This window comes from Podarcis vaucheri (genome assembly GCF_965113315.1).
Source record: "Podarcis vaucheri genome assembly, chromosome: 5".
Lineage (NCBI taxonomy): Eukaryota > Metazoa > Chordata > Lepidosauria > Squamata > Lacertidae > Podarcis > Podarcis vaucheri.
The window spans coordinates 26,319,282-26,337,332 of record NC_138763.1 but is presented as its reverse complement, the minus strand read 5'-3'; the positions used below and the strand labels follow the sequence as shown (position 1 = coordinate 26,337,332).

General features: G+C 43.1%; 1 protein-coding gene across 5 annotated transcripts in view; it reads left to right on the top strand.

The window, feature by feature from the left end:
- Positions 1-17,059, top strand: part of GYG1 (glycogenin 1) — a 36,491-nt gene extending 19,432 nt beyond the window's left edge. For 3 of the 5 annotated variants that reach the window (XM_082224505.1, XM_082224502.1, XM_082224504.1), the window contains 4 exons: positions 8,189-8,315; positions 14,344-14,563; positions 16,256-16,306; positions 16,530-17,059. In XM_082224505.1, coding sequence (XP_082080631.1) covers positions 8,189-8,315; positions 14,344-14,563; positions 16,256-16,306; positions 16,530-16,715 — 584 coding nt within the window. In that variant the 3' untranslated portion in view covers positions 16,716-17,059. The remainder of the gene's footprint in view (positions 1-8,188; positions 8,316-14,343; positions 14,564-16,255; positions 16,307-16,529) is intronic. The other 2 variants (XM_082224503.1, XM_082224506.1) reach the window with 1 other exon arrangement.
- The last annotated feature ends 992 nt before the right edge of the window (positions 17,060-18,051 follow it).

The following is an 18,051-nucleotide window of genomic DNA, read 5'->3' as shown; positions in this document are numbered from 1 at the left end:
AATCTCACTGGTTGCTCCTTTGCTGTACAAGTGCCATTATATATCTGCTGGGAGAATGGCCTAATCAAGGGAACCCTCTTTTGACCATCATAGAACAGTGTGGAAAAACCAGTTCCAAAACTAGCATGTAGAGAGCTGGGAGTTCCGTAGTGCCTTTTCCATAATGCACCCATAGCAGGAAGTGGGGTACCACATTTTCAAACCCTCTATAGTCACCCAGAATACATTCAGGGGGGAAAGTATTTGATCCCCTGCTAAATTTGCCCGTTTGCCCTCTGAGGAAGAAATGGCCAGTCTATAATTTTAATGGTAGGTTTATTGTAGCTATGAGAGACAGAATAACAACTGGAAACCCCCAGGAAACCCAGAAGACAAAAGCCAGAGATTGATGTGCACTATAATGAGTGAAATAAGTATTTGATCCCCTATCAACCAGCCAGATGTCAGGCTACTTGGTATCTTCACTATGTAACGAGCTGAGATTAGAAGCACCTGCTGTAAGCAAGAGGTCTTACCTGTAATCCCAGCTCATTACAGTACCTGTACAAAAGACACCTGTCGACAGAAGCAATCAGTCCAGCAGATTCCAAAGTAGCCACCATGACCAAGACCAAAGAGCTGTCCAAGGATGTCAGGGACAAGATTGTAGACCTGCACAAGGCTGGACCGGGCTACAAGACTATTGCCAAGCAGCTTGGTGAGAAGGTGACAACAGTTGGTGCAATAATTCGCAGATGGAAGAAACACAAAATAACTGTCAACCTCCCTCTGTCTGGGGCTCCATGCAAGATCTCATCTCATGGAGTTGCAATTATCAGGAGAACGGTGATGAAGCAGCCCAGAACTACACGGGGGGAACTTGTCAATGATCTCAGGAGAGCTGGGACCATAGTCACCATGAAAACAGTTGGTAACTGTGCCGTGAAAGACTGAGAGCCCGCAAGGTCCCTTTGCTCAATTCAGCACATGTGCAGGCCTGTCTGCAGTTTGCCAATGCACATCTGAATGACCCAGAGAACTGGGTGAAAGTGTTGTGGTCAGATGAGACCAAAATCTTTGGCATCAACTCAATTCGCCGTGCTTGGAGGAGAAGGAATGCTGCCTATGACCCCAAGAACACCATCTCCACCGTCAAACATGGAGGGGGACATGTTATGCTTTGGGGGTGTTTTTCTGCTAAGAGGACAGGACACCTTCACCACATCGAAGGGACGGTGGACGGGACCATGTATCGTCAAATCTTGGGTGAGCACCTCCTTCCCTCAGCCAGGGCATTGAAAATGGGTCCAGCATGACAATGACCCAAAACACACGGCCAAGGCAACAAAGGAGTGGCTCAAGAAGAAGCACATTAAGGTCTTAGAGTGGCCTAGCCAGACTCCAGACCTTCATTCCATCGAAAATCTGTGGAGGGAGCTGAAGGTTTGAGTAGCTACACATCAGCCTCGAAATCTTACTGACTTGGAGAGAATCTGCAAAGAGGAGTGAGACAAATCACCTCCTGAGATGTGTTCAAACCTGGTGGCTACCCACAAGAAATGTCTGACCTCTGTAATTGCCAACAAGGGTTTTGCCACCAAGTAGTAAGTCATATTTTGCAAAGGGATCAAATACTTATTTCACTCATTATAATGCACATCAATCTCTTTTGTCTTCTGGGTTTCTGGGGGTTTTCCTGTTATTCTGTCTCTCACAGCTACAATAAACCTACCATTAAAATTATGGACTGGTCATTTCTTTGTCAAAAGGCAAACAGGCAAATTTAGCAGGGGATCAAATACTTTCCCCCCCTCACTGTACCTGCTCATGGAGTTCTTTGCAGTGAATTGTCAGATTAAGGCTGGAAGGCATTTATGCCAGGCTTCCTCAAACTCAGCCCTCCAGATGTTTTTGGCCTACAACTCCCATGATTCCTAGCTGGCAGGACCAGTGGTCAGACATGATGGGAACTGTAGTCTCAAAACATCTGGAGGGCCGAGGTTGAGGAAGCCTGATTTACGCCTTCCTTATCTCCAAAGATGCAGATAAGGAGAAAGATGCAGCTGCCTTATCAATGGAAGTTGAGCACTGCTGCCTGCAGCTACAACTCAGAGGGGTAGAGCTATGTTATATATAGCTTCAGACAGCTTATTTGAGCAGGGGGAGGTTGCGTTTCAAGTTCACTCCTGCCTTTTGAATACTTGCCCCCTCGTCCCTGGCTAATACATCTAACAAATCACCCGGGATTGACTTGTTGAATCCTGTTGCGGGAATAATATTTCACCATTATAAATACGTCAGCCAAGCTTTTAAACAAAATGTTAAAATAGTTTCTGTTATGTGTTTATATCTCCCTTCTCATCATATTGCATGATATCCCATTTTCCTCCAAGAGATTCAAGGTAGCAAACATTGTCCCCACTCCCTATTTTTTTATCTTTACAACAAACCTGTTAAGTACATTAGCCTGTGGGAAGGTGATGGGCCCAAGGAATCGCAACCAGCTTCCTGGGTGAGTGGAGATATGAACCATGGTCTCCACTGTCGTACTAAATCCCACTAACTCTCAGTGTACATAGTAAGAAGGTTAAAATAATATGCCAGGTCTTCAAAATGCTTTTAAAGGCTTCAGTCATTTATTTATTTATTTTGGAACCAATTCAATCCCTGGCAGAGAAGAGTGGTAGAGATGAAAATTTCCCATTCAGACCACTCTAAAACAAATACCTTCAGCCATGCTACTTAACACAAGGGTTCAAACATCTATTATAGGATTGGATGGACCAAAAGGTAATTACTGCTTCTAAGAGTGAACTTGGGTAGAGGAATGACTGGAGATAATGGGAAACAAGAGAGGAAAGTTACTATTTGTGTTGCCAAGTCAAACATTTGCACACTCCAGCCTTTTCCAGGCAGGTTGTGTTCCAGCTTGAAGTTGCCTTGTAGGCAGCATCTACTGTAAGAGCTGATGGGGAAGGAAGCATAGTAGTAGCTCAAGCAAAGATGTTTGGAGCACCTTCAGGCAGCAGTGACCAAGCAGAAAAGGCTGTCGGGGAAGATCAGCTGCCAGTTTCCAGCTCCCAGCTGCCTTGGTTCTGCAACCTTCCTCCCAGCTTTGGACATGGGGAGGTGACCAGGATCACCAAGCAATTGCTAGGACCATCCTTGCTAACTTCCACATCGTAAAGATTGGGTGGGGAGAGGTTTGTTGTTCATCATGCTTGCCTGATGGTGGCTTCACAATTGCTGTGGTGAACAGAATTATTGTAGAAGGGCAACCCTGACATTTGCAAAAGTTAAAAAGAATGGGGGACCCCCAACAAAAGTCCAACGTGGACTGAGTATGCTCAGAAAGTATGGGATATTGAGTATTTGTTGGAAAAAAGAGAACCTGAACTTGGGGAAGCAGAAGGCTAGCTTAATGTGAAGGTGCACTAGGCTTGCTAGAACCTTGAAGGGAAACCCTTTTGCTAGGAGATAGGCTTATAAATAAATGCATCCTTTTCTAGGAGATAGGCTTATTAATAAATGCATCCTTTTCTTACTTAGGCTGGCCACTTGCATGGGCACACCCAACAGGGCCATAATGTATTGCAAGCAAGATAGTGCAGTAGGAAAGAGCCCCCAGAGCTCAAGAAGTCACATAAATTAGACATTCCACATTGGGTGACACCCCTGAGCTTGCTTGCTTGTTTGTATAGCATCATTTTCATTGTTAACAAGGCTAAACTCTGCTGCTTGTGATGGAATGCTTTTGTTTTTTAACAAAATTCTCTGTGTAGGTAATGGTGAAGATGATGGTTGTTCTTTGCTATTATATTGGATGGTTCAAGTACATGGGAACTCTGCCTAGGGAAAGGCTATTTACACTACTTAGAAGCAAAAGCTTTGCTTCTGTTCATAGCTGCACAGTTGAATTGACTTCAGTTTGCTATAAAATATACATGCAGACTAGATACTGACACCACCATGAATGGATTACCATGGGAATGCAATCCTAGCTAGTCTGGAGCAGGGGGGGAAAGCATTCTAGGGCTGCATTCTCATAGATTAAACTTGCTACTAAAGTAACTTTCTAACTTTCGGAATTGTTTGCATTGGTCAGTGGAAGCTAAGAGAAAGTCCTAAGAGGCAGTTCTTGTCCTGATTTCAGTTGCTTTCCACTAGATGCATTTGTTCCAGTGAATGAAAAATAACAGGGAGTGCAAAATAAAGTACCCATGTCAAATAGCAAGAGTTATTTGGGGCTATACTTTTGAATCACTTTACTGTCTGTGCTGTAACTTAAGCACTGGCACCAGTAGAGCTGGCATGGATACGAGAAGGCTTGTAGTAAGAAGAATAGTGATTTCATGGTGTTTTGTCTGGAACAAAACACAAGTAGAAGTGTTGTGTTCTTTCTGACTGTATTTCACTCATTTGGCTTTGGCATAATATAGTTTTGAATTTATCCGGGGGAGGGAGAGAGAGAGAGAAGCAAGTGTGTTGAATTTCATTCGAAGTGGAAACATTATAATGGGTAAACTCTGATGCTAACCATGGCACATTTGAAAGCAAACCTCGAGTGACATATTTCTGCTGTGGGAACTAGAAATAGAAATGAAGATGTTATTTCCTTAGAAATGTGTGCAGCATCTGGGGGCTTTTCTTCCTAGCTTTGTGAAATCCTTGCCAGCAAGTAGCCCTGAATCTAGATTACAAACTTGATACAGGAAAGACTGAACCAGAACTTCAGTAAGAATTTGATAACCTTGTATAAGTAGTAATCCTGAGTCTGCAGAAAGCAATCCTAGTATACTTCAATCTTCCTTTTTGAAAAGAAGCATATGGAAGGAATTCTGTTTCACAAATCTTTCTCCTGCTAATGAGAAAGAACAATGCAATGCACCTCTTTAGAGGAATAGTTCAGCTACATAAAAGGGCACTGGGCTTAAAACTTGAAACACCAAACAGTAGGATATGCTTGCTACTACAGAGTTCAGAAATGACATTATTTCCAGCAGGCATACAGTTGACAAAGTCAGAATTTGTTTAAGTGTCCAGAACCAATACATCCAATAACTTAAAGGTGGTGGTGGTTGTTCTTATTATTAAAAATTATATTCTGTCCTTCACCCAAGGATCACAAGGTGGTTTACAATATAAAAACACAAAAATATTTAGTAACAAACAAACAAAAAATACCCCCCACACACACACAGAGAGAGAAAGTGAGTTTAAAACAAGGATAGGCAACCTAAGGCCCGTGGGCCAGATGCGGCCCAATCGCCTTCTCAATCCAGCCCACAGATGGTCTGGGAATCAGCATGTTTTTACATGAGTAGAATGTGTGCTTTTATTTAAAATGCATCTCTGGGTTATTTATGGGGTGTAGGAATTTGTTCATTCCCCCCCCCCCAAAAAAAAAAATTCGTCCGGCCCCTAACATGGTCTGAGGGATGGTGGACTGGCCCACAGCTGGAAAAGGTTGCTGGCCCCTGGTTTAAAAGGTCATAGATTGTCTGATTAGCCTGGGAGAAGAGGAATGTTTTTGCCTGGTGCCTAAAGATATGTAGTGAAGGCGCCAAGGAAGCCTCCCTATGGAGAACATTCCACAAATGGGGAGCCATTGCAGAAAAGGCCCGTTCTTGTGTTGTCACCCTCCAGACCTCTCGTGAAGGAGGCACACGAAGAAGGGCCTCAGGTGATGATCACAAGGTTAGGTTGGTTCATATGGAGAGAGGCACTCCTTGAAGTATCGCAGTCCTGAGCTTCTAAGTAGTGTGGACAGTTTGTCTCTCCTTGTGTAAATGAAATGTTAAAAACTACTATCAGTCTTATGTAATAGTTCCTACATTTTAAAGGTAAAGGGAACCCTGACCGTTAGGTCCAGCGCTGCTCATCTCGCTTTACTAGCCGAGGGAGCCGGCGTTTGTCCGCTTCCGCAGATGGTTTTTCTGGGTCATGTGGCCAGCATGACTAAGCCTCTTCTGGCGAACCAGAGCAGCGCACAGAAACGCCATTTACCTTCCCGCCGGAGTGGTACCTATTTATCTACTTGCACTTTTGTGCTTTCGAACTGCTAGGTTGGCAGGAGCAGGGACTGAGCAACGGGAGCTCACCCCGTTGCAGGGATTCGAACTGCCGACCTTCCGATCGGCAAGTCCTAGGCTCTGTGGTTTAACCCACAGTGCCACCCACGTCCCAGTTCCTACATTTAGTTATTGTTAAATTCATGTTGAGAATGTATTGGCTTATCTGGAACTCCTGCTGCCTTAAACTGAAATGGATCTGAGCAGTTGTCATTTGATGTGGAGTGGGGAACCTGTGGCCCTCCATAAGTCATTAGATTACAACTTTCATCATCCCTGACCATTGACTAATAATAATAATAATAGAAGCTGTCTGCCAGTATATTATTGATCCAAATAGTAACAACTGTTGTAACAATTATGGATGCCTGAAGAGCCATGAACTTCATTTTTCCCAGGCTACACCTAAAACCCAGACGTTTCTGTCCTAGCTCTGTCTCAGGCATACAAAATCTGCTTGGGTCTGCCAAGTTTTGCTGTGGCTTTGGCTCTAGTTCTGAACACAGTCATTAATTGGGTCACTGGAGCAACTGCATTAAGTATTTGGGACCTGTTTACCTGAGGGACTGCTTGGTCCCATTTGTGCCTATCTGACAGCTTCTTTGATCTGTTGAACATGTGCTTTTTAGAAATGTCATATAATGCTCATTCTAAGTTTGCAAAGAGTTGAGCTTTCAGCATGGTAACACCTATGTTTTGGAACTCTCTGCTTAGTAACATTATGTAGACATCTCCAGGTGTTTTTTATGCCTGCTGGAATCTCTTTCCTTTCACCAGATCTCTGATTTAGTTTTGTATGTTTCTAAAAGTGTGTTTCTGACTTTTATCTGCTTTATTTTCTTACATACTCCTCTTAAGATAGTGTTTCAATTAAAAAAAGTTACAGATTTTTCTAACTAATTAAAAGTTGGTGTCCATAACTCTTGTACAGCAATATGTCATACATGGGGCTGCCTCTGAAGACGGTTTGGAAACTTCAGCTGGTGCAAAATGAAATGGCCAGATTGCTCACCAGAATAAGACGGTTTGAGCATATAGCACCAATCCTGACACAACTGCACTGGCTGCCAATTAGTTTCTGGACTCAATTCAAAGTGCTGGTGTTGAACTATAAAGCCTTACAGAGCTCAGGACCTCAATATCTTAAGGATCACCTTGCCTTGTATGAACTGACCCAGACCCTGCACTTGTCATCTGAGGCCCATCTCTATGTCCCCCAACCTAGAGAGGTTCAGAGGGATACAACAATGGAACTGGCCTTTTCTGTGGTGGCTCCCAGATTGTGGAATGCTCTCCCCAGAGAGACTCACCTGGTGCCATTACAACATGTCTTTATGTACCAGGCAAAAACATTCTCTTTACCCAGACTATTAAATAATCAATGGCCTGGGGGGGGGGGAGGACTGTTGTTATGACTATTTTATTATTAGACTGTCAATTTTTTATTATGCTTTTATCATTGATGTTCTGTAATGTGTTTATCAGAAGATCCCAGGGCGGTGTACAATATTATAAAGGGTGGCATATAAATTGAATGAATGAATACATAAATAAAACCCCTCACTTAAGGGCAATACACCACTTTGACAATACAGTGGTACCTTGGGTTACAAACACTTCAGGTTACAGACTCCGCTAACCTGGAAGTTGTACCTCAGGCTTTGCCCCAGGATGAGAGCAGAAATTGTGCGCCGGCGGGAGCGGGAGACCCCATTAGCTAAAGTGGTACCTCAGGTTAAGAACTGTTTCGGGTTAAGAACGGACCTCTGGAACCAATTAAGTTCATAACCAGAGGTACCACCCTATCATAGTTGCTGCCTTGCTTCTCTCCAGAATTGGCTAGGCTGAGTTGCACAACACACAAGGCCCTGTGACATCTATCTATTGCTTTCCACACTGCAAAATAATCTGAAGGCATACTGTATGACACACACAACCCCTTCTCAGGTCACTGAAGCAATTGCCTTGGGTAAAATGCCAGCAGTTTGGAGGCAAGAATACAAACTCATGAGTCACTGGTGCTTGCACACATCTTGATTAGACAAGGGGACAACTAGCACTTAGAGTTGTTGTTATTGGGTTGCTCAATTATGCATTGTCATGGCCCCTGTTAAACTCTTATCATGTCTCTCTTTCAGGCGGGGACCAGGGTTTATTAAACACTTTCTTCAGCAGCTGGGCAACTACAGACATCAGCAAGCACCTGCCATTTATTTATAACTTAAGCAGTATTTCGATCTACTCCTATCTCCCAGCATTTAAAGCGTAAGTGGACAAAATGTATAAAATCAACTTACATAGGTGGTTTCTCCTGTTCATGTTATGTGAAGGCTGTTTCCAAAGTGGAGACCAGTCTGGTCTGTGCTTGTTCTTGCAAGGTGCCACCAAGCAAGAGCAAATATAGTTGAAACAAGAGATTATGACCTGTTGATATGAAAGTGTTCATACCTCATTTAGGACAGGAAGTTATTCGTAAGTCTGACTTTGCTAGTAGACTTCAATCTGTTCTAAATTAAATACCTAAGCTATGTTGATTACAGCTGGGGGTGGATTGTGTGAGGTCTTTTCCACTCCTTTATCTTGCAACAGCCATCTGGGCCAACTGTGTTTACAACAAATATAATGTCTTAACTTTAAAGGCAGGACTGGGGAACCATTGGCCACAGCCAGCCTAGCCCAGTGGCCAGGAAGAACAGGAGTTGTAAGACGGCTTCACCTAACTTCCTGATCTTTGTTCTGAGCACTTGTCCTGACGTTCCTCCATAGCATGGAGGTCCTGCAGTGTGGCTACTTTACATCCATGACATGGAATGCTGAAACCCCTGGTCCATGTGGGAGGTGCCCATGATCCTGCTCCTTCCAAAGCTGCTAATACCCATCCTAAAACTGCATCCCCTGTGACCCAGGGATGGTCACCCCACCCATAGTATAGGAGCTCTCCTACCGTCGCAGTACAGAAAGGACCGCTAATGCAAGACATAAGCCGCTTTTGAATACTTCCCAATTGTCTGAAACCTCCACAAATGTAGTCCACATTTGCTTGAGAATGAGTGCCAACATGACTGTTGGAGAGGCCTGCTTTCAAACCCCCACCCCCACCCCAGCCACTGCTGGGAGAGAAATAGGCTAGAACAACAAATGGCTCTGTTCAGTTGCCACCTCTGATCGTGTGGGCAAGTGGGCATTGCAGTGTCCCTACAGAAATGCAATATGGGTACTCTGTAAAATCCTTTGGAAAAGGAATGAGAGTGCCTTCTTTAAAAGGTAATATTAAGATAGTCTAGGACTTCAGGAAATACAGTGGTACCTCTGGTTGCAGATGGGATCCATTCCAGAGCTCCAGTTGGATCCCGAGGTTTCCACAACCCACGGAACCGTTTCTGCGCATGCGCATGTGGCAAAACCTGGAAAAATACTTCTGGGTTTGCTGTGTTCACATCCTGAAGGATACGCAACCGGAGATGTTCGTATCCAGAGGTACCACTGTATTGTGAGCTGTTGGACACTGAGGTACTGTGTGTGTGTGTGTGTGTGTGTGTGTGTGTGTGTGTGTGTGTGTGTTTGTTTCCTTTGAGTAGACACGATGCACAATAGTCGCATCCTACATTTAAAACTTACAGTGCCAGCCTCTATGGGTCTATTCAGAAGTAAGCCCTGTTAGTTCAATTGATTTACTCTCAGGTAAATGAGTACAGGATTGTAGCCTTAAGTCCCTTTGACGAGAGCCACAGACCATACAGTCTTAGTCAAAAACATATACAGCATAGTGTATCTATTTCCCAACCCTGATGTAGCCTAAATTATTTCTTTATGATGCCAGGCGTCAAGAGTCCAGATTTAAATTCTCCCTGGAAATTGTAAGGTTTAAGTAAATATCTTAACCCATGCCACTCATATATCCAGAAGTTAATGAGCGATTTGTATGAGCAAGTCTCCAGGCAACATCAAGTAACTAGAGTTCTGTGGAGCAGCTAACGTAAGCAGTGTGTTCGGTGGCTCAGGTTCAAAATGTCTTGTGATCGCAGCATCATATGAAGCACTGTCAAGTTAAAATTAGAAGACTTATTCTTGGAAGTCCATGCAAACTGGAATGAATACATAGTACTGAGTGGATGGTAGAGAGAATATCTGGCTCAGTGTATGGTATTGTGGTGTTGTGTCTTTAAGCTGTTGACTTACTTGAATCATGTGATACCTGGTTCCTATGATTCACCTCCTTTCTGTTTTGAGGTCAAGTTTGTTGTCTCTGCTTTTGGTGGACCCAAGGCCATTCCTCTGCCCGTTCAAGTGACAGCTTGAAAGCCTGAGTCTCTGGGAAACTTGTGGCTTTCAGGGAGAATGAATCTAAACACAAGATGTCCCCACCCAGGGGATTCAAGCTGTGCCAAGCAGTTACAGCTCACAGAATGAATGACATTTTAAACCCTGTTATGATCACATCTAATCTGCTGGCTTTTTAGAATGGAAAAGGGGATTTATCAAAAACAGGTGCAAACCTCAGCCTCTTAAATAAAATCCTTCAAGCAGTGATGTCAGGGTTCCAAATAGGTTCAGGTAGCTAACTTAGCATTTTGCTCAGGCAGTGGCAGTGGACAAATGGGATCAAATTACTATACGGCAGGCCTAGAATGCATGTTAACTTGGCAAATGAGTTGCCCATTAGAATCCTACTAAGTTGACCTGATGTATACCTAACAGCTCATTCAATCTTCCCACATACCCCAAATAGGCTGCCTTTCTAGTTCGGCCTCTGCCCCTCCGTTGCTCTGAGCTTGACTTTGGCTAGTCAGTGTACACACAGAGAGACAGACAGACAGATTGTCCAAATCATTCTATAACTCTGCTAGAAGTCAACAAGGGAGGGGATAATAATTTCATCCAGAATCTACAACCAGCTGCAGGCCTAACTCCCTATAGTAAAATTATTCAAGTATCTCCTAGACCAGTGAACTATGAAAACTATAGAAATAACCCAGATGCAAACTGTCGTGTGAAACGACCAAAGCAACTTAGAGATGAGAAGTCAAAATTGAAAAGCCTTTTAAAATAACATTTCTTTTCTTCTTTTTCGGTACTTTAACCTGGAAATGGTGCCCTATATAGTACTGTACGGGGTTTGCAGAGGACATCTTTTCCCTTCCATCTAGCCTAAACCTTTCCTCATTATGCTTTAGAGCAAAAGCACTCAGGAACAAGCCTCTCAGCTTTTATTGTTGCTACATTGCTGAGGGAAAGAGTGTTAACCTTGGAATATGCATTCTTCTTCCCATGCTTGCCTCCCGTGATACTATAAGCAGTCATGGGCTCAAGTAGGCAAATTCCTTCCATTCTCTCTCCCCCTTTTTTTTTACGTTCAACCGAAAGCTTCAGCATTCAGTGGCTTAACTGCTCTTGACCCTAGACTTGACCTCCAGACTTACTCTGCCTGACTTCAGTTCCATTGAACATCTTGTTTCCTTCCCAAAGGGCAGGCATCGGGATAGGTATTTTTGTATTTTTCTGCTGCTAACTGCCGTAAGATCTTCAGACACAAATTTATATGGATAAATACATTTGCTCACAAAAAATAGTATTTTTCTTACCTCCATATCCTCAATATTCTGTAGATCTTGGAAACTCACCAAGCCCTATAAAACCTGTATTTTTGAACACCTAGGAAGCCATCTGATTTTATGTAGAAATCATCACCTCTTTTCTGGGTGGGCTTGTTTTGCTTCCAAGCAGGCAATTTACCCACCCAGCTTTGCTAGTAGAAAGGAAAAGTTGGGGACCTCCGTCAGATCATTGCAATAATAGCAGTGACCATTTTGCGTGGGGGGTCCATTATTCCGTGTTCTCCAAAAGGACCCATGTGTTGATGATCGTGTGTCAATGAGACACACCTAAAATTTCAGTCTGTAATGGGTGTTGCCTCTTTGGCCTGCAATAAAATAACAACATTTTAGAGGTCTCAGGTCGCAAGGTAGTTATATTGGTCTCAACTAGGGCCAGGGCCTTTTCAGTACTGGCCCCGACTTGATGGAACGCTCTGTCACAAGAGACTAGGGCCCTGCGGGACTTGACATCTTTCCGCAGGGCCTGCAAGACAGAGCTGTTCCGCCTGGTCTTTGCTTTGGACTCAGTCTGACCCTTATGTTTCCTTCCCCTTATGGTTTTGATCTATGGGCTACTTTTAAAATGAGGCTGCATTTTAAATTGCATTTTAACCTGTATTTTAAATTGGGGGTTTTTCCTATTATGTTTTTACTGTAATTTTACTGGTGTTAGCCGCCCTGAGCCCGGCTCTGGCCAGGGAGGGTGGGGTATAAATAAAAATTATTATTATTATTATTATTATTACTATTATTATTACTATTATTATTATTAACAATATTTAGAACTCATAGTGGATTGACAGGGAGAGACAAGACAGATCCATTCCCCCCCTCCCCAATCTTATATGAAGGCTTTGTCCTGTTGAGGACTTAGGTTTGGGACTGGCCGTCAGGATTTTGTATTACAGGCACAGGGGTTGTGTTCTGGGTCATTGCGCACTGCGGTGGTCACACGTAAGCCCGTTTCACCCAACTTCTGGAGTCAAAAGTGGCACGCGCATCTGCAGCCCCCCAGAAAATAGTTGTTCCCTCTATATTGAAACCGGGAGGTTTTGAGAAAGAGGAAAAATATGGTCTTCCTTCCTTCCCTCTGAAACTTTCCCATTTAGATGGGAGGTTTCCTAGCTTGGTGGCATACATTTGTCGCCCAGTGTCTCCCAAGATACTTGCCGTAAAATTGCTTGAGCAAGCCAGTTGTCCTTTCAGCTGACACCTTCAGCAGGGCAAAATTCTAAAATGCTTTAAACCTGCCAATAAATGCCAATGACTATCACGTACCCTCATATTGGAGGTTAGAGATGTGGCTAAACCTGGTTTGGATTTTTGCCCCCAAATCCACTTGTCAAGACTCTCTACCAGACCAAATTCAGCACTTGGTTGCATGCATGAGCTTTGTGCTATATTGGCTAGCATGCAGTAACTGCTGTGCTAAAATGCTACATTCCTCCATTGTTTTTGATGGGCAGCTCTCACTTCCAACTTAGGGGAGGGGGAAAAATAAGTCTATAGGGACCAGATATTGTCCACGTCCTTACAATGGGGCATACAGTGGTACCTCGGGTTACATACGCTTCAGGTTACACACTCCGCTAATCCAGAAAGTGCTTCAGGTTAAGAACTTTGCTTCAGGATAAGAACAGAAATTGGGCTCCAGCGGCGCGGCGGCAGCAGGAGGCCCCATTAGCTAAAGTGGTGCTTCAGGTTAAGAACAGACCTCTGGAATGAATTAAGTACTTAACCCGAGGTACCACTGTACTAGAATTCTCTCTAGCCTAAACCAAATGAAAATTGTGTTAAGTTCTGGAAGCTCAAAGATAGATCCTTGTTGGTCCCCTTACACTTTAGTGTCTTTGAACTACTTCTACCTAACTAGGGAGCCACAGACTTGCAAAAAAAAACCACCCAACCCATGTTATTTCAGGGTGTTTCAGTTTTGCTTATGAATAGATAAACTGTTAATCACTCATATATTTGTATATATGGTAAAGATGGAGTTCTATTGTGTAATGCTGTGAAAGCACAGGAACTGTGCAAAATTTGGCATAAAATCCAGCATTTTAGGGATTTAATGCTCTGGTTATTTAAAAAATGTTCTAGTCCTAAGGCTGCAAATCAGTATTGCCGTGCTATACGGTGTGAACACTAGCAAAATGTTTAGATGCTAGAATGGGGCCGATTGAAGGCTTGGTTGTCAGACGGAGCCCTAATGACTTGCATACCTCTTTGCTATTCACATGACAAATTGAAGCAGAATGAATTATGCAGACTAGGTGCTACTTAATACAGGCCATAGAACAGTGTTTCTATTGGCACTGAATTGTTGCCTCGGTGCAAAATTTCACGTTTCAAATGGTGATATGCAGCCTCTTGCTTCATATGGGGTTTCCTGCTGAGCAATTGCCCTAATACTTGTATGAAATCCCTGTAGTGCTGGCTTTCTGGTGTTCTTACAACAGCTACTATTGTTTGTTGTATTTAATGCATACAAAATGAAGTTCTAGTCTCGGTATACTTTTTTAAAAAAAATAAATCAGTTTAAAGCAGCTTACAAAGGTTAGTTGCTTTTTTGTAGAATGGATTAGGTATGCTTACTCCTGTGTGGAGGAGCCATGACAAAGTGCTCCCTTCTGCAGCTACCCATCAAGCAGAGCTTCTCCTGACAGGTGCCTTCCAACGCTTAAAATACTATGATTTTGTAGGTTTGGGACAAATGCTAAAGTGGTTCACTTCCTGGGAAGACTGAAACCGTGGAACTACGCGTATGACTCCAAAGCAAAAAGTGTCAAAGAAGATGCTCAAGATCCCACAGCGATTCATCCAGAGTTTCTCAATATGTGGTGGGACATCTTCGTCACAAACATCTTGCCATTGCTACATCAACATGGTGTCGTTAAAGATACAGCTACTGGTGTAAAGGCGGTAGGTCTCCTTAATGTATTTAACCTGCCTTAACTGGAGAATTGTGTTGTGGGGGGTAGGAGGATCACGTTCTTTGCGCTTGTGAGAAAGCCATTACTTGGCCTGAAACTAGCATGGTTGCTACAAAAACAGCTTGCAGTCCTGCAATAACAAGACTACTTAGGGATAATGACCTCAGCCAAAATGGGTTAGCTTTTTCCTTAATTAATGCAGCACACTGGCTTGGAGCTGCAACTGTTAACTAGTGGTTGGATACCAGAATAAGTTTAACACTTCTGGACTGTGCTAACGGGCAAACTAAACAGTAACTGGGCCAGGCCTAGCTATATTAAGAGATTAGTAACCAGATTCTTTAATAATACCCCTCCCCACCTTCTCACTATATAGAAGGGTCTGGCAGCTTCTGTTTCAGTGTATCTGAAGTGTGCATGCACACGAAAGCTCATACCAAGAACTAACTTAGTTGGTCTTTAAGGTGCTACTGGAAGGAATTTTTTTATTCAGATTCTTTAAACATTTCTCCCACACATCCCTAAAATGTATCACTAGATATTACAGTTGAATACTAGTTTTTGCTAACACGGTTGTTAAAGAAAAGGGGGTCAGGAAGCATGCACATAAAGTAGGATTGAATGTTAATATAGTAAGCCTTGAATCTTCAAAATTCAGCTGTATTATTTTTGGACTGTGTAGACAAATTGGTGTAGATCGGATGGCTGCAACCGCTGTCTTCACACTGCATTATTGCAATTTGGAGGGGTCTTATATGGTGACTGGCCTGAACCATATGAAATTCACTAGACTGAATTGTTTGGCATGGATCATTACAAAATGCTTACTGAAAACTCTGTTAATCATACATGCACAGTGCTTGGTGGTAATACTTTCTAACTGCTACTTAACATTCTGTAAGAAAGCGGTCCAGAGCACTATGGGTTATATCTAATTAGGTTGTACTCAATGGTAGACCCTTTGAAACAAATGGACCCAAGTTAAGTCATGGCCATTAATTTCAATAGGCATACCTGGAATGTGAATTATGGTGGATACAGCCCTGCATCTCCAGTAGTCATCATTTGATGCTGTATACCAATGGATTTTTCTCTTTAACTTCAGATCTAGCAGGTTTTCTGCCTCTTAACACTCATTTGTGTACTTTGGAAGTGAAATTAGTAGATACCCAAATTGCCATTTAAACATCCAGATTCGGCAAGATTCAAACTTAGATGGCTTAGGACTTGTGCGTGAAACCTCCAGACACTTCATGTTCTGTTTGCAGTGCTTGGCAGCACCACATATGCAAACTTGTCAAAAATTGATTTTCATGCGGATGTGCTTGCAATTTTTTATCAGCTCCCTTATGCGAACAGAAGTGGCAGTTGATCTGCTTATCTCTAATGGTGGGGTTGTACCTGCCATCTTGGATTTTTGTATTGTAAGAAAACTAGAAAGGTGTACCTACAGATTCTCGATAATGATAAGCCAGAACTGTCATGACTCTAGCCTTTCCCTGTCTTAGCTAGCCAAAACTACTTGGCTTTAGCTTCTCGTGCATGCAGTGCAGCTTTGAACACTTAAGCTTGGTATACAGAAAACAGTAGTTAAGTGCAGCACCTTTGGGTTGCAGAAAGATCTGTTCTTTAGCTATGCTTTCTGTTTCCCCTATTTCACCTTTCTAATGAACTGTTGCAGCTATCGGGCTTGGTCTATACACTGGCTTTCTCTTGTGGCTTCTGCAGAGAGGTATGAAGAACTTACACCTGTTGCTAAACTACCCATCTGCTGTCTCGTTGACTTGGATATGCCCTTCATTATTTTACAGCTCCTTCATTGTGTAAATGGTGCTTGCTGCTTTGCATGGGAATCTCTCGTTGGTTTTCCTACCCGCTGCTCTGTCGCTTTATGCCTTACCCCTTCGTACAACAATGCAGTGGTACCTCTCCCACTCATTCTTCTCTCTTTTCAGGAAGAGGTAGCGGAGGCCGTGTCCCACTTGTCACTTTCATCTGCAGCCGTGCCAAACTCGCCGCCGTCACCGCCAGCTATATCCTCAGAAGAGCGCAAAGAGAGATGGGAGCAGGGCCAGGCTGACTACATGGGAGCAGACAGCTTTGACAACATCAAGAAAAAACTTGACACCTACCTCCAGTAGAGACGCACTTGTATCTGCTCTACAGACAACAGCAATACAAGGACGTGTTTCACAGCTATAGCAACTAGGAAAGTCAGATAGGGTCAAATTAAACTTGCTAGCAGCTTTGCCCACTGCTCAGCTGAAGGCTGTTGGCAGTACCGCAGGTAAGAACTGAGCAAAAGCTGTTGTTCTAAGTATGAATCCTTATCCTTGTGCCAATCATGTGTCCAGTAGCCAGATCTTCTCCTCTTGCACAAAACCTGTAAAAGAACTTGTTGGGAACAGGACACTGGACTGGCGTGATACTCCAGGCTTACACCTATAGGACTGTTGTGCTTTACCTCTTCCTTTCACACACACCCCCCCAAAAAAAAACCCCAACCACCATGTTTTGCTTGCTATGTAAAAATAAAGACTAGAGGTTAAGGCAGCTACAGTGAAAGGGGCCTTACAGTAAGGACATCAAAATAACATGCAGCAGCAATCTGTGTAAAAACATTGCTTTTCTGTCGATTCCAGCCTTATGGAAGACTTCTGACCAGACTTCTATGCACAGTACCTATAGCATGGCAGATACTTTTGTTCAGTTCTGTGTACTTCTGGGACTAGCAAACCTTTGAACTGTTAACCTGTAAAATGGCACTGAACATGCACAATAAAAGAAATCATGGTAAAATCTATAGCACTACTCAACTTTTGTCAAGTGGCAGTAAAAACTGCCCCCTCAAGCCTACTGCTCAACATCTGCAGGCTGTGACATCAGCATAAGCTTTCAGAGCAGAGCCTGTGAAAGAGATTTGCTCACATATTACTGAAAAGCATCTGCTGTAGGGGCTGTTCTAGCATTACATTTTTGCTGGGCTAAAACTGGTTCTGTGTTCCACTTAAGTATGGTAAATAGTAATGGTAAGATCATAGGTGTGGCATATGATACGAAGGAGAATGGGAAATGTATGTGTCTTCGGGTTCCATTGGGTTCTCTTCTGTAGTTCATCTAAAACGGAACTAAATTTCTGGTTTAAGAAAACAATAGCTGCCATAAAGGTGTGGTCAAAGTGCTTACACAAATGCTGTCGGACACCTAGCCAACGAAGGGCCTGTCTAACAGCCATCTTTTCATGAAAGTGACTATATTTCTCTCAGTATACTCCTCACCCATGTCAACAGAGTAGTGGTGCAAACAAGGCTTTATGAAGCGTGTATATATACATGAACCAGACTTGTTTCTCTTCTGTGGGCTGTTAGCCTGGGTTAATTTTAGTGCACCATTAAAATGTCTTATATACCGTATTTTTTGCACCATAACACTCACTTTTTTCCTCCTAGAAAGGGGAAATGTCTGTGCGTGTTATGG